We start from the raw sequence: 15,644 nt of genomic DNA, 5'->3' as shown, positions 1-15,644 counted from the left end.
CCACAGGCGGGACGATCTGCCTTGGACATGTCTTACATCACAACTTCATGATGCGTATACATACCACATTTCAGAAGCACAGAATAAATAAATCTGATACGGCATCTATATTCAAACAACTTTAGAAGAATTGATGTTGCAGTCAGGAAGTTTCCGCAATATTTGTGATATTTCAACAATGCCTCTTTCAATATTTTGAAAGAAATTTTTGTGGAAAGTTACTGTCCCGGTGACGACGGTGTGGACGATCTCAGTTCAAGTGATAACAGTTCTACAGAAGGAATGGATGGCATAAAAAGGTAAATGAGATGAGGCTGATGACACACAGTAACGGACATAGAGAGGAGTCAAAGGTTACGAGGGTGTCAGAACACGTGTTTAAATGACAACACAAGTGTAAACATTAATTAGTTCTATGGGAAGCTGCACCAGGGTCACACAAAGATCTGGTCGAGGACGTCTTCATCGTGACTCGCGGAGTTCTCAGCTCACAGATGGACAATGGACAAGCTTTTTGTAAATGTATGGGATTAAATAGCAAGTCATGGTAGGAGAATACCAAGGGGAAAAAAAAAGATTCCGATGGGTAGAAAGTGGGTGTGAAAAGCAAAACTGCAGATGAATAGGTTAGGACGGTTTGAAGAGGGACATGTGTCCATATCAGGTCTTCTCCATAAAATGATATACTTCCTTGCAATACAGTTTTGATTGGACGTTGTGAGCATGACTTTGGAATCCACACCTTTGTTATTCATTTCTTTTTTAATTCATAAACGAGGTTTACGATGTGAATGCTTCTAAAGTAAGCTTGAGAACTCGCCAGGTGGATGACTGGTGTCGGCCAGCAACACCCTCGCCGCGTCCTGTGTGACTGTAGACATGCGATAAGCTGTGGGTCGCAAAGTGCTGCTGGTGCTACAGGTCTGAGAGAGAGATTGCAATGTGGCAGACAACTGACCTGTGCAAGTATTGACATTTTGAACTCTAACAACAAAAGAACTAATTAAAGTATATAATTGAATGAATGAGGTAAACGATATATAAAGACCGCATACAACAGTCAAACATGTACCTACCAACCTCTTTGCAATCTCTGGGCTATCAAAACACAGTGCTGACAAGATGTGTAGAAACACTTACATTCTGCATCACAAGAACAACGAAATAACCTAGTACATACATGACCACATACGTACAAACAGTAGACACAAATAATAGAAACAACAGGGGACAATCATGGGATTGTTTTGAGTGTAGAAAACACAGAGCTGGTCCAGCACAAACAAAACACAGTTCAAAGTTACAACAAGGACTAACCAAAGTACAGGGCGGACCACGTAAAGCCGCTACGTCTCACGTAATCGGACGTGGAATGAAGTGGAGAGCACGAGTACCGGCGTGGGGTGGCCCACCCTGTATCAACACCACTGAATGGAAACCACATGCAAGGGCCAAGACACCAAGAGGGCCACCCATCTTGGCTGTGATACTGCGTGTTACAAGAGCACACATTAAATTAAATTAAATTAAATTAAGTTAAATTAAATGTAACGAAGGCTGCGCTGGCTCTTGTCTGTGAATAGAACTGTTAATTATAACTGTAACTAATTATCTTGTCTGTGCGCCGACAGGGCGTGTTGACCGCTCCATCTTGTAGCTTCACATTAAGATTAGCTAAGATACCTTGACAGCAATTCATATATCCACAGATAATAATATTAATGTATGTACTGAAATCATCATCATCATCATCATCATCATCATCATCATCATCATCATCATCGCTGTATTCATCACTTATGTTTCCGTGAACTGCATGTAAACATATTGTTTATTGTACTCATGTCCTCATCCTCATTGTACCCAAAGTATCTCCGAGTGTTGAGTACTTGGCTGCACCTCGCGCACGTGCCGAAAGGCAAGGGTTCGCTTTTTATCTCAGATTTTTCTCTTTTATTGACCTTGTATATTTTGACAAGAAGTAGACGCAAATGCCTTAAATTCAAATTTCTTGTCTTTGGAACTGTTCTGCTACATCTTTGTTCACATGGGCGAGCTGAGTGGATAAATTCAGACAATGTTATTAGAAAATATTTGACAAGTAAGGAAAGAATGTTTTACGCTACACAGCAGCAAGGATGCAGGGAAACCGTGGGTGGAACCCCATCCACCCATTCTGCTACTTTCTACTTACTAAATGATTGGATACCGATACCCAGCATCTGTCTACAAGGTTGGGTGAGAGGGATGGTGGGAGTCGCTGGTCCCAGAGACCTTCAGTCTAGGTCTCTAAGACCTGGGAATCATCCATGCAAGTCGGAGACACAGGACTGCGACAGTCAGCTTCAGATGGTTGTTTGTATCGATAGGTCTGTGGTTGTTTGTATCGATACGTCAGTGGTTGTTTGTATCGATATGTCAGTGGTTGTTTGTATCGATACGTCAGTGGTTGTTTGTATCGATATGTCAGTGGTTGTATGTATCGATATGTCAGTGGTTGTTTGTATCGATATGTCAGTGGTTGTTTGTATCGATACGTCAGTGGTTGTATGTATCGATAGGTCAGTGGTTGTTTGTATCGATACGTCAGTGGTTGTTTGTATCGATACGTCAGTGGTTGTTTGTATCGATATGTCAGTGGTTGTTTGTATCGATAGGGCAGTGGTTGTTTGTATCGATACGTCAGTGGTTGTTTGTATCGATACGTCAGTGGTTGTTTGTATCGATATTGAGTGCATCCTGTGACTACACTGTCCTCTACTGTACCCAGGGTGGGCGGATCCTACCCCTACAGTCAGTTGTACACCGATGTTGCGCCCAACGTTATCAACGACTTTCTATCAACGTTTCGCCTAGTGCACCGTATACACAAACACTCATCTGTAGACATCACAGAAATACAATATGGAAGTGGTTTAACTGCAGACTGGCAAAGGGACGGACTTGTTCTAGTGTTCTAGTGTTCTAGTGTTTTAGTGTTTTAGTGTTTTATTGTTTTAGTGCTCTAGTGTTCTAGTGCTCTAGTGTTCTAGTATTCTAGTGTTTTAGTGTTCTAGTGTTCTAGTGTTTTAGTGTTTTAGTGTTTTAGTGTTTTAGTGCTCTAGTGTTCTAGTGTTCTAGTGCTCTAGTGTTCTAGTGTTCTAGTGTTGTAGTGTTCTAGTGTTATAGTGTTTAGTGTTCTAGTGTTTCTAGTGTTTTAGTGTTTTAGTGTTTTAGTGTTTTAGTGTTTTAGTGTTCTAGTGTTTTAGTGTTCTAGTATTCTAGTGTTTTAGTGTTTTATTGTTTTAGTGCTCTAGTGTTCTAGTGTTCTAGTGCTCTAGTGTTCTAGTATTCTAGTGTTTTAGTGTTCTAGTGTTTTAGTGTTTTAGTGTTCTAGTGTTCTAGTGTTTTAGTGTTTTAGTGTTCTAGTGTTCTAGTGTTTTAGTGTTTTATTGTTTTAGTGCTCTAGTGTTCTAGTGCTCTAGTGTTCTAGTATTCTAGTGTTTTAGTGTTCTAGTGTTCTAGTGTTTTAGTGTTTTAGTGTTTTATTGTTTTAGTGCTCTAGTGTTCTAGTGTTCTAGTGCTCTAGTGTTCTAGTGTTCTAGTGTTGTAGTGTTCTAGTGTTCTAGTGTTTTAGTGTTCTAGTGTTTCTAGTGTTTTAGTGTTTTAGTGTTCTAGTGTTTTAGTGTTCTATTGTTTTAGTGTTCTAGTGTTTTAGTGTTCTAGTGTTTTAGTGTTTTAGTGTTCTAGTATTCTAGTGTTTTAGTGTTTTAGTGTTCTAGTGTTCTAGTGTTTTAGTGTTCTAGTGTTTTAGTGTTCTAGTGTTTAGTGCTCTAGTGTTCTAGTGTTCTAGTTCTCTAGTGTGCACAAATCATAGTTCTCAAAGTGCTTCAGGACAGGAAAGACGACGAATGTGTGTCGATAATAAGATCACAATGGTTGCTGACTTTATCTTTTTTCCACCCAAGATAAGACATCTGGCGAGGGAAGGGACCAAATGGCAAAACTCCAGAATCGTTGGAGGTCCCCATAAAACTGTTGGCCGATGAGACGTTGAAGCAGACGACCAGAGGTTAGACATGTGCAGGAGGGCGCTGCTCTGGACTTGGGCGCTTGTGAGTGTCCTGAGGACTGAGGGGGCCGGCACCGCCACAGGTAGGTGGTCAGGTGCAGTGCACCACAGCCCGACACTAGGACTGGCACTAGCACTGGCACTGGCAACAACACTGGCACTAGGACTGGCAACAACACTGGCACTAGCACTGGCACTAGGACTGGCAACAACACTGGCACTGGCACTAGGACTGGCAACAACACTGGCACTAGGACTGGCACTAGCACTGGCAGGTGCTCGGTCTCACAGGTGCTTTGTGATGATGTTGAAGAAACATCTGCCAACACTTCAGACACACGTGTATAAGTAGGCCGTGGACATGTGTGCATATGTTGACATGTGTTCATATACTGACAGGTATAGACAAAGTGACGTGTGTGCACATACAGACATAATTGGATATACAGACATGTGTGGATATAGTGACAATGACAGGTTGTCAGATCAGGTACAGAAGGGACAAGAATTCGCTAATATCCGGGCGGTTGTGTGTGTTTGGCGCACGAGTGAGGATCTGTGACAGTCTACACATGTCAGTATATCCTCACATGCCACTATATCCGACATGTCACTATATCTACACCCGTCACTATATCCGACATGTCACTATATATCTATCTACCCCTGTCACATATCCCCATTCCTAGACAAGACCTTTTTAAATCAAGTTTGAAATACTCAGGGAGGGTGCTATGGAACAGCCTCCCTCTCCATCTTAAAAATACACGATGAAGGTAAAAGAAACAAAGTCTCAGCTCAGTTGTATGCAAGCATCACTCCTTATAATTACAAAACAGTTGTAACTATTCATGTCGTACTAACAAAAGTTGAGTTTTTTTCAATAGTTAGTCAGCCTGATCTGAAGCATAACGGGAATTAGTTGGTGGCATACCCGCTGTCGCTGTGGAACAACCTCACACAGGCTGTACTCACTACACAGGGGCAGTCACTTCCACTGATGTTCCCTGAATTCACACACACATACACACAGGCCCGTTCTTACCCCCCGCGGGGCCCGAGGCATAGGGTATGTGCGGGGCCCTTGACACCACGATCGCCACGGTTGTTATTTAATGAAATGTGCGGGGCCCTAGGCAGATGCCTCGTCTGATTGCCCCTAAGCTCGGCCCTGCATACATACATATATATTACACATCCCACCAACATCTAACAACAGACGCCACCTCAAGGAGACAGACGTTGAAGTCCGGTGTCGCCCCCTGTGGACGGGCGACCAAACCCTCGTCTGTGTAAGTCCGACTCTTGGGTGAGTCATATCGAATCCGTCAGTCTACGGTTTGTTTCTTCTTCTACGATCAGTTGTTCCTAGGGTCGCTCCTAGACTTATTTTCTGTGCCTTGCTAGGAATACACAACTCCCACTTCGCCCACACGTCGTCTTGGCATCTCCCGGGTCTCCGTGAGAAGTAAAACTCTGTGGGTTACTTCATCTTAGTCGAGTTCCATCTTGCCAGACTTAGCTTCATCTTAGTCGAGTTCCATCTTGCCAGACTTAGCTTCATCTGAGCCTAGCTCCATCTTGCCAGGCTTAGCTTCTTGCCCGGCAGACAGCCTCCACTGCCCCACACTTAGTGTTTTGCCGTGTTTCCCTGGAAAAGGACGGTTAAGTATATTATCTCGCTATCCTCTTCTAGAATATTCTAAACTAGTAAGTGGAGAATTGTTACTCATGCTCTCGCCGCTGCTTGCTCAACTCGTGCTGACTCATGTACACCGGGTGCATTCAATGTCACCCCTCCGTGACATGCGGACAGGTGTAGAAACATTTTAATGATGTCGGAAAAAGAACAAAGTCGAAGGTGATGTTCACTAGGAGGCTGTCATTGTCATGGAATGGTCGAAGCTTCTGCAAATCTTTAAGAGTTGAAATTCTTACGGCGACACGCGCGAATAGCAAGATAAACTATTGGTGACAAACCTTCGCAAACTACAAATATAACAGCAACATCTCAGTAATTCTACAAGTCTGCTTAAGTTCTGCGAGAAACTGCAAATCATCCTGTGTTACAAACAATCTTCTCATAAAAACAACACAACGACTACCAACGTCTGCTAATACCATCACTCCCCCCACCTACTAGTACCAGCACTCCCCCACCTGCTAGTACCAGCACTCCCCCACCTGCTAGTACCAGCACTCCCCCCACCTGCTAGTACCCTCACACTCCCCCACCTGCTAGTACCAGCACTCCCCCCAACTGCTAGTACCCTCACACTCCCCCAACTGCTAGTACCAGCACTCCCCCAACTGCTAGTACCAGCACTCCCCCCACCTGCTAGACCAGCACTCCCCCCAACTGCTAGTACCCTCACACTCCCCCCACCAGTGATGGTGCTTGCACTTTCTTGTGTTCTTCATGTTCTCCTCTGTCCATGTGTTCTGGTCTGTTTCTTTGACTGAGTTTATTAGAGCGAGCTACTGTGGCCGAGTGAAATGAAGCACTGACTCAGACATTCGTACTGACACGTGTCATGTCATATTCTCTGACTTGCTGAGTTTGTATGAACTCAATATTTTGCAGGGTGCGGCAATTTGCCGGCGGACATCGAATTTCTGTTGGACTCCTCCGGCAGTGTGCAGGCGACTAATTTTGCCAAAGTCAGAGCTTTTGTGGCCAAATTCGCCAACGACTTTGAGATCGGACCCAATGGCGTGCAGATCGGCGTGGCTGTCTTCGACACTCACGTGCACAATGAGTTCTGGATGAACCAGCACCTGGACAGGGCGTCCTTGCTGACGGCCATCAACGCCATCCGCTACCCCGCCGGCAGCACCCACACGGACGAGGCCCTGCAGTTCGCACGCCAGAACGCCTTCACTGCGGTACGTCACGTCACGTCACGTCACGTCACGGGGGCGCCATCAGGCAGCCTCACTGTGGTCACGTGTACATGTGTGAATGTCTGTAAGTATGCACCAGTAGCTGCCAGCATGTCAAAAGATACACCAGACCATCTCGGCTGGCGGCTGGCGTGTCACCATCTGGACTGACATTTGGTGTTAGGGAAGATGAGCAATTTTTCCGTACTGAGTTTTAAAATTTAAATACAGCTATTGAAAATTCGACGAACTATTTTTAAAAGAGAAAAACTCCAGGTGGCATAACGGGAAACGCCGAACCTCGGCACCGATCCTTGGATTAACCCTCCATCAGTTACTTCTGCTCGAGTCACGTGCCATGGGGGCGTCCTCTGGGTTGACATCTCCAGACCTCAGTTTGCAACCATTCTTGCATTATCTTTGTTCTGAGAGATGGTCACAAACAGATGTTATTCGTAACATTGCTATATTATGGGATGTCAGTAGATCAATGTCCTACAAAAACTCATGACCTCTTACATAACCTGCCATAGGACCGGACGTGTGGGAAATAAGCAGAACCACTCGCGGTTCACTTGAAGAAAAAGAAACAAAGCAACTTAGAGCACACAGATATACCAAGGCAAACTAACTTTGTAGGAAACAGAAAAGGACTTCAACTCAAGCTGCCCCGAGGTTGGTGGCAATGAAGGACAAGCCAGTGAAAGACATGACCAAGCGAGGCCTTGTGTGAGTGCCTGAGGTTACACAGATATAAATGTCAGGAAATATTTCTCAAACTTGCCATATGAATAGGAATAGGAATAGGAATATGAGTAGGAATAGGAATATGAATAGGAATATGAGTAGGAATATGAATATGAATAGGAATATGAGTAGGAATAGGAATATGAGTAGAAATATGAATATGAATAGGAATATGAGTAGAAATATGAATATGAATATGAAAGGCCCAGAAAAAAACATATTGAAGACATGACAGAAGAAGAAAAATAGGAGTAAGGATTGTGTGAAGACTGCATGCATGATAAGTTTGCTGTTCATTGTCCGTTTGCTAGACCACCGTTGTGTAACAGCTTCTGTCGGCTGTAAAATAATTATACATCTTCATTTTGTGTAAGAGGCCGTGAGTCAGCAGAGGCCACTGCACCGTTACACTTCGCCATGTTGTTGGGAAGCCAGCAGATAGCAACACATAAAACAACTAAACACAGGTGTTCTACTAGCAGCACTCTCTACACCAGTCAACATGGCTGTCAGCAGTTGGGATTATAGTCACGTGACTAGTCCGCGTCTTCGTCTTCCTCTACAGATCTTTGTGTGTCTTCCATGTTTGTCTTTTATTACTTGTCTGCAGAGTTGTTTCTCCTTCCATCCTTCGCATTATGTCCATGTCTCATAATTCATTGTCCTAAACGGCGAGAGCATGCTCTCTGGTGAGCATGATTATGCTCCATAGAAAGCACATATTATTATTTTATTTATTATATTATTTATGGCTATATTATTATTATTATTATCATCATCATCATTTTTATTAGTCTGTAGAATCTAAGCTCGTCAATCAGTTCAGAGAGTGTGTCTCATATTGACAGTGGAGAGAGGGGGCCCACCCCTCGCCTTGTAAGACCACGTGGACCAAAGCCATCAGTGAAGTTTCATGTACGTCATCAAGGACGTAGATGTCGATGGACATAGATGTTTATATATAAATATACACCTGTTGACGCAGGATGGATGATAAGCCATCATGACACGGACCGCCCTGATGCTAGTGCCCTGGTGGGGTGAAGATAACAGTTTGGTGGCTGACAGACAGATAAGGACTTGCTGTCTGCTGTCTGAGTCTTGCCGCTGTCTACAGTTCCTGACAGACCCAAGATTATAAATTGACTTTACAAACGTTCCCACCAGCTGCAACACACTAACCCCCACAGAATCCTACTTATCCCGGGTGCACTGTACTGCAGGCAGCAGTTGTTACATGTAGCGGGTAGTGTGCACGTGACCAAGGAAACAGTCCACCCGTAGGGCCGTAGTTACCAAGTGGGAGCCAGTCGCTGACCCAGGCCAACAGTTTATTTATTTATACAATTAATCCCAGGGTCAAAGTGTGGAGGTAAGCTGCCCCTTGAACTCTGTGGGGGTAAACCTCGCGAAGAAAAGGGAGGCGGTTGTAATCGTGATGGAGGGCATTCAGTGAATAACAAGTATTAACAGTAATGTAGTGCTCACCCACAGAACTCAAAGAGTCCAAGAGTCCACGAGTCCACGAGTCCACTGAGTTACCTTTAGTGGTTAAGATTCCGAAGTACGAAACAGGTTTTGTGGTTGAAAGGTGGTGTGACTGAAAAATGTACTTTTGGTCATGTAAAGACAACATGATCACTTATCGGTGTGTGTGTGTGTGAGGGTGAGTCTTACACGTCACAGGTAGTGACCAGCACCTTGTCTTCATCACAAACCTCTTTCACTGACTGTATCTATAAACTATGACCATCAAGTCCTACATAAGGCAACTGTAACACTTACCTCAGCACAGGCTGTGACAACTGTGACACACCTCAGCACAGGTTGTGACACCTGCTGACACCTGTCTGCAGGCTCATGGGGATCGTGACCGGGTGGCCAACATCCTGATCGTGGTGACTGACGGTCAGTCCAACAACAAGAGCGCCACCCTGGCGCAGGCGGCGGAGCTGCACAAGACCAACATCAACGTCTTCGCCGTGGGCGTGGGCAGCACCGTGGACCAGGCCGAGCTCAACGCCATCGCCTCCAAGAGCAGCAACGTCTTCACCGTCACCAACTTCGATGCCCTCGACAGCATCCAGGCACAGCTCAGGAAGACTGCCTGTGAAGGTGCGAGACTGAGTGGATGAACATCTTGACTGAGAGTCGGACAAGTCCCGGTGACTAGCAGCCTCCCTTAGAGTAGATTAGCTCAGCAGGTATGACTAGGTAATCAGCAGGTAGACAACAGGTGTTACTCACTCCTAGTCATTCAGGTGTAACTGACCGTTGTAAACAGCAGTCATGTAACAATAAGAACGAGTAATAAAATCTGTGCTCAAAGGTAACTTAGCAAAGGTCCGCGACTAGCAGGAAGTGTACACCTCCGTCCCTGGGTGCGTGGAGGGCAAGAATAGTTGTGGCGGCTCACCTGTCGATGTGGTGTTACTGTTGTTGCTGCTGATGTAGGCTGCAGGTGTCGGTGGCGGCTGTTTTGCGACTGACTGTCGTGTTGCAGTGGACGGCGGTTGGAGCCCGTGGGGCTCGTACAGCCCCTGCACGGTGTCGTGTGGTGGGGGCACACAGTACAGGGAGAGGACGTGCACCAACCCCGCCCCTGCCAATGGCGGCCAAGACTGTCAAGGCAGCGCGCGAGAGACCAACACCTGCAACACCAGCCCCTGCGCCACAACGCCACGACCTACACCAGCGCCAGTCACCGCCACTGCCGTTCCAGGTACAGAGAGCAACAAGCTACACCATGTCCACCCCTAGTGTCACCTCCCACTAATTAATTAATGTTTCACTGTCCAGTTGGCCTTTTGGTGTCTCGCTGCTCTGTCCTCCCATTCCGTGAGCGTCTTGACCCCTAGTTGTACCCTGAGTGTGTTAACGTTGACCCTGAGTGTGTTAATTGATGTTGACCTCTTCCTATTGTCCTGATTCTAAAAAAAACACAGCTTGCTCCAGCTGTCGTGTCTACGTGTGTCGCTGTCGTGTCTACTCTAAGTGTCCAGCTGTCGTGTCTACTTGTCCCGCTGTCGTGTCTACGTGTGTCCAGCTGTCGTGTCTACTCTAAGTGTCCAGCTGTCGTGTCTAGGTGTGACCAGCTGTCGTGTCTACGTGTGTCAGCTGTCGTGTCTACGTGTGTCGCTGTCGTGTCTACTCTAAGTGTCCAGCTGTCGTGTCTACTTGTCCCGCTGTCGTGTCTACGTGTGTCCAGCTGTCGTGTCTACTCTAAGTGTCCAGCTGTCGTGTCTAGGTGTGACCAGCTGTCGTGTCTACGTGTGTCCAGCTGTCGTGTCTACGTGTGTCGCTGTCGTGTCTACTCTAAGTGTCCAGCTGTCGTGTCTACGTGTCCCGCTGTTTTGTTGCTTTGGTGATGCAGGCATTGCAGGCTGTCAAGTCTAGATAGTGATTTTGTTGCAACTGCTCTGAGGAAAATGTGAGTGAAAGCCATGTTGTCAGCTGTCTCCAAGCCACTTCACCTGCTTATAGAATCTCAGAGATGACCTGTCTGAAGGTGATCGCCATGCTGCCTGTTGTCAGGGTGCGGGCTGCAGCCAGCTGACATTGTCTTCATCGTGGACGCATCTGGCTCTGTGGGCGACGACAACTTCAACAAGACCCTTTCCTTTGTTCACAACATGGTCAACGGCTTCAACGTCGGTCCTAACGACTTCCAAATCGGCATGATTACGTTCGACACAAAGCCCTACCTGCAGTTTCACCTGAACAGGTACACCAACAAGGCTGACGTCGAGAGCGCCATAGACAGAACTCAGTACACCAAAGGAAACACCTACACTCACCTGGCGCTCAAGTACGTCACGGACACCAGCTTCACCGCTGCCAACGGCGCCAGGTAAGCAGACGTAGCTCCTCAGGCAACCACCTGGGGCTCTGTGGACTGACCGTTGCTGGTTGCACGTGTTGTTGTCGAGCTCGTGGTCCACTGTGACAATTGCGTGCTTACAGGGCCAACGCCGCCAAGATCGCCATCGTCATCACGGACGGCAAGTCGCAGGACCCCGCAGCAACGGCTCAAGAAGCGCAGCGGCTACGGGACAAGGGGGTCACCGTCTTCTCCATCGGGGTCGGCACGGGACCCCGCGAGACGGAGCTGAAGGCCATGGCCACAGACCCCGACAGCCAACACGTGTTCGTCGTCAGCAGCTTCGATGCCCTCGACCTCATCAAAGGAGCGCTACAACAGAAGGCGTGTGAAGGTAGAAACCCTCGAAAGTCGGGCTGGTCTTGATGAGCCACTTTCCTACCCCTTGAATACCATTTATTACCCTTTTAATACAACTCTAATACCATTTAATACCACGTTAATACCCTTTATTACCATACTATTACCACTTTCATACATTTTCAATGCATTTATAACCACTTCTGAAAGGTTGTGCTCCATCTTGTGACCCAAAGATTCAGTGAGAATAGCTAATAGCTGTATGTCACCCTAGAGATATAGAGATATAGAGATAGAGAGATAGAGATATAGAGATAGAGATATAGCGATATAGATATATAGAGAGATAGAGATATAGCGATAGAGATATATAGATATATCGATATATCGATATAGAGATAGAGATATAGAGATAGAGAGATAGAGATATAGAGATATAGAGATAGAGATATAGTGATAGAGATATAGCGATATAGAGATATAGAGATAGAGATATAGCGATATAGATATAGAGATATAGCGATATAGATATATAGCGATATAGATATATAGAGAGATATAGAGATATAGATATAGAGATATAGAGATAGAGATATAGTGATATAGAGATATAGCGATAGAGATATAGAGATATAGATATAGAGATATAGTGATATAGAGATATAGCGATATAGCGATATAGAGATATAGAGATATAGAGATAGAGATAGAGATATAGAGATATAGAGATATAGAGATAGCGATAGAGATATACAGATATAGCGATATAGCGATATAGAGAGATAGAGATATAGAGATAGAGATATAGAGATATAGTGATATAGAGATATAGCGATATAGATATGTAGAGATATAGTGATATAGAGATATAGCGATAGTGATATAGAGATATAGAGATAGAGATATAGCGATATAGAGAGATATAGAGATATAGAGATAGAGAGATAGAGATATAGAGATAGAGATAGAGATATAGCGATATAGATATATAGAGAGATAGAGATATAGCGATAGAGATATATAGATATAGCGATATAGAGATATAGAGATAGAGATATAGCGATATAGATATATAGATATATAGAGAGATAGAGATATAGCGATATAGATATATAGATATATAGAGAGATAGAGATATAGCGATATAGATATATAGAGAGATATAGAGATATAGATATAGAGATATAGATATAGAGATAGAGATATAGTGATATAGAGATATAGCGATAGAGATATAGCGATAGAGATATATAGATATAGATATAGAGATATAGTGATATAGAGATATAGCGATATAGATATATAGAGATATAGAGATATAGAGATAGAGATAGAGATAGAGATATAGATATAGCGATAGAGATATACAGATATAGAGATATAGCGATATAGAGAGATAGAGATATAGAGATAGAGATATAGTGATATAGAGATATAGCGATATAGATATGTAGAGATATAGTGATATAGAGATATAGCGATAGAGATATAGTGATATAGAGATATAGCGATAGAGATATAGAGATATAGTGATATAGAGATATAGCGATATAGAGATAGAGATATAGCGATATAGAGAGATAGAGAGATAGAGATATAGCGATATAGATATGTAGAGATATAGTGATATAGAGATATAGCGATAGAGATATAGTGATATAGAGATATAGCGATAGAGATATAGAGATATAGATATAGAGATATAGCGATATAGAGAGATAGAGAGATAGAGATATAGCGATATAGAGAGATAGAGAGATAGAGAGATATAGATATAGAGATATAAAGGACAGCCAGTTCAAACACGCGCTGATGTCGATGTTTCTGTGGCTGCAGTCAAGCCCACCCTGACAACGGCCACGCAGCCTCCACACAACGCAAGTAAGTGTCGCACTTGCCGCACACACACACAGACACACAGACACACACAACACACACAAACAGACACACAAACACACAGACACATAGGCACACCCACAGACACACACAAACACACACAGACAGACACACAGACACACAGACACACCCACAGACACACACAAACACACAGACACCCACAGACACACACAGGCTGCACACAGACACACAAACACACAGACACACTCACAGACACACAAAAACACACAGACACACCCACAGACACACAGACACACCCACAGGCTGCACACAGGCTGCACACAGACACACAGACACACACACATGCTGCACACAGACGTGGATGTAAACACCAGGACACACATACAAACACATAGACACACAGACACACCCACAGACACACACAACACAGACACACAGACACACACATGCTGCACACAGACGTGGATGTAAACACCCAGACACGCACCAGGCTGCTAGCAACGCCGGGTGTGCACCCGACCTCACAGGGTGGCTGACTACCCGGCAGGTTGTGGCGGCAAGGCCGACATCGTGTTCCTGCTGGACAAGTCCGGCAGCGTGGGGCAGGCCAACTTCAACAAGATGCTCGACTTCGTCAAGGACGTGGCCAACAACTTCCACATCGGCCCCAACGACGTGCAGGTGGGCGTGGACACCTTCTCCACCTCCTTCACCTCCGAGTTCACCCTGGGGCAGCTCGCCACCGCGCAGCAGATCAGCGCCGCCGTCAACGGCATCCAGTGAGCTCCCTTGTCTTGTCATGCGCACACGCTCCTTCCTGTAGACAGCTTCCGGTGACAAGTGCCCTATGCACAGTCTTCCCCTGACAATTAAGTGCCCTATGCACAGGCAACAAATACTCACCGACTTATTATCAATCATTGTCTATTACGAACTCTAGTCAGGCGTAGACATTAAGTTGCACGTGTCCAGTCTTTGGTAGACACGCTCCTCACTTACCTGTGTCAGGTGTCACACAGTTAATGTAATGCTGACTTGACTTCATACAGCCACACGTGCGGTCATCACGCACGCACGCACGCACGCACCCACACACGCACGCACCCCTTACTTGCCACGATGAGTAGCGCTCACTGCAGCCTGACGACTGTAACAGCTACACCGGGGGCACCACCAACACCGGCGCCGCCATCTCCAGCATGACGGCCCAGAGCTTCTCCGCGGCCGCCGGGCAGCGTGCAGGTGTGCCCAAGATCGCCATCGTCGTCACCGACGGCAAGTCCAACAGCCCCACCAGCACAACCGCTGCCGCCAAGGCCGCACGTGATGCAGGTGAAGCAGCGACACTTGGCACTTGGTCATCACCATTCCTGCATTCAGCTTCCCTGTCACTTTGCTGCACTAACTGTTTCTGACAATGAAACCAAGATTTTAGTTCTTATAGCTATCCATGTGTACATTGTGTGATTACCGTTATCATAGCTATGTCACACACATCATGTGATTACAGTTATCATAGCTATGTCACGCACATCATGTTATTACAGTTATCATAGCTATGTCACGCACATAATGTTTACAGTTATCATAGCTATGTCACGCACATCATGTTATTACAGTTATCATAGCGATGTCACACACGTCATGTTATTACAGTTATCATAGCTATGTCACGCACATAATGTTATTACAGTTATCATAGCTATGTCACGCACATCATGTTATTACAGTTATCATAGCGATGTCACACACGTCATGTTATTACAGTTATCATAGCTATGTCACGCACATTATGTTATTACAGTTATCATAGCCATGCCATGCTCGTTATTATAGCTATGTCACGCACATCATGTTATTACAGTGACCATAGCTATGCCATGCTCGTTATCATAGCTATGCCACCCACATCATGTTATTACAGTT

The 15,644-nt window shown here is 45.1% G+C and overlaps 1 protein-coding gene across 1 annotated transcript in view; it reads left to right on the top strand.

Moving 5' to 3' along the window:
• Positions 1 to 3,978: 3,978 nt before the first annotated feature.
• Positions 3,979 to 15,644, top strand: part of LOC112553143 — a 38,819-nt gene continuing 27,153 nt past the window's right edge. The window contains exons 1-9 of the mRNA XM_025220167.1: positions 3,979 to 4,134; positions 6,636 to 6,937; positions 9,538 to 9,796; positions 10,185 to 10,403; positions 11,216 to 11,531; positions 11,645 to 11,895; positions 13,698 to 13,742; positions 14,266 to 14,497; positions 14,875 to 15,050. Coding sequence (XP_025075952.1) covers positions 4,059 to 4,134; positions 6,636 to 6,937; positions 9,538 to 9,796; positions 10,185 to 10,403; positions 11,216 to 11,531; positions 11,645 to 11,895; positions 13,698 to 13,742; positions 14,266 to 14,497; positions 14,875 to 15,050 — 1,876 coding nt within the window. The 5' untranslated portion in view covers positions 3,979 to 4,058. The remainder of the gene's footprint in view (positions 4,135 to 6,635; positions 6,938 to 9,537; positions 9,797 to 10,184; positions 10,404 to 11,215; positions 11,532 to 11,644; positions 11,896 to 13,697; positions 13,743 to 14,265; positions 14,498 to 14,874; positions 15,051 to 15,644) is intronic.

This window comes from Pomacea canaliculata, linkage group LG12 (assembly GCF_003073045.1).
Source record: "Pomacea canaliculata isolate SZHN2017 linkage group LG12, ASM307304v1, whole genome shotgun sequence".
Classification (NCBI taxonomy): Eukaryota; Metazoa; Mollusca; class Gastropoda; order Architaenioglossa; family Ampullariidae; genus Pomacea; species Pomacea canaliculata.
This window is presented reverse-complemented; position numbering and strand designations above follow the sequence as displayed.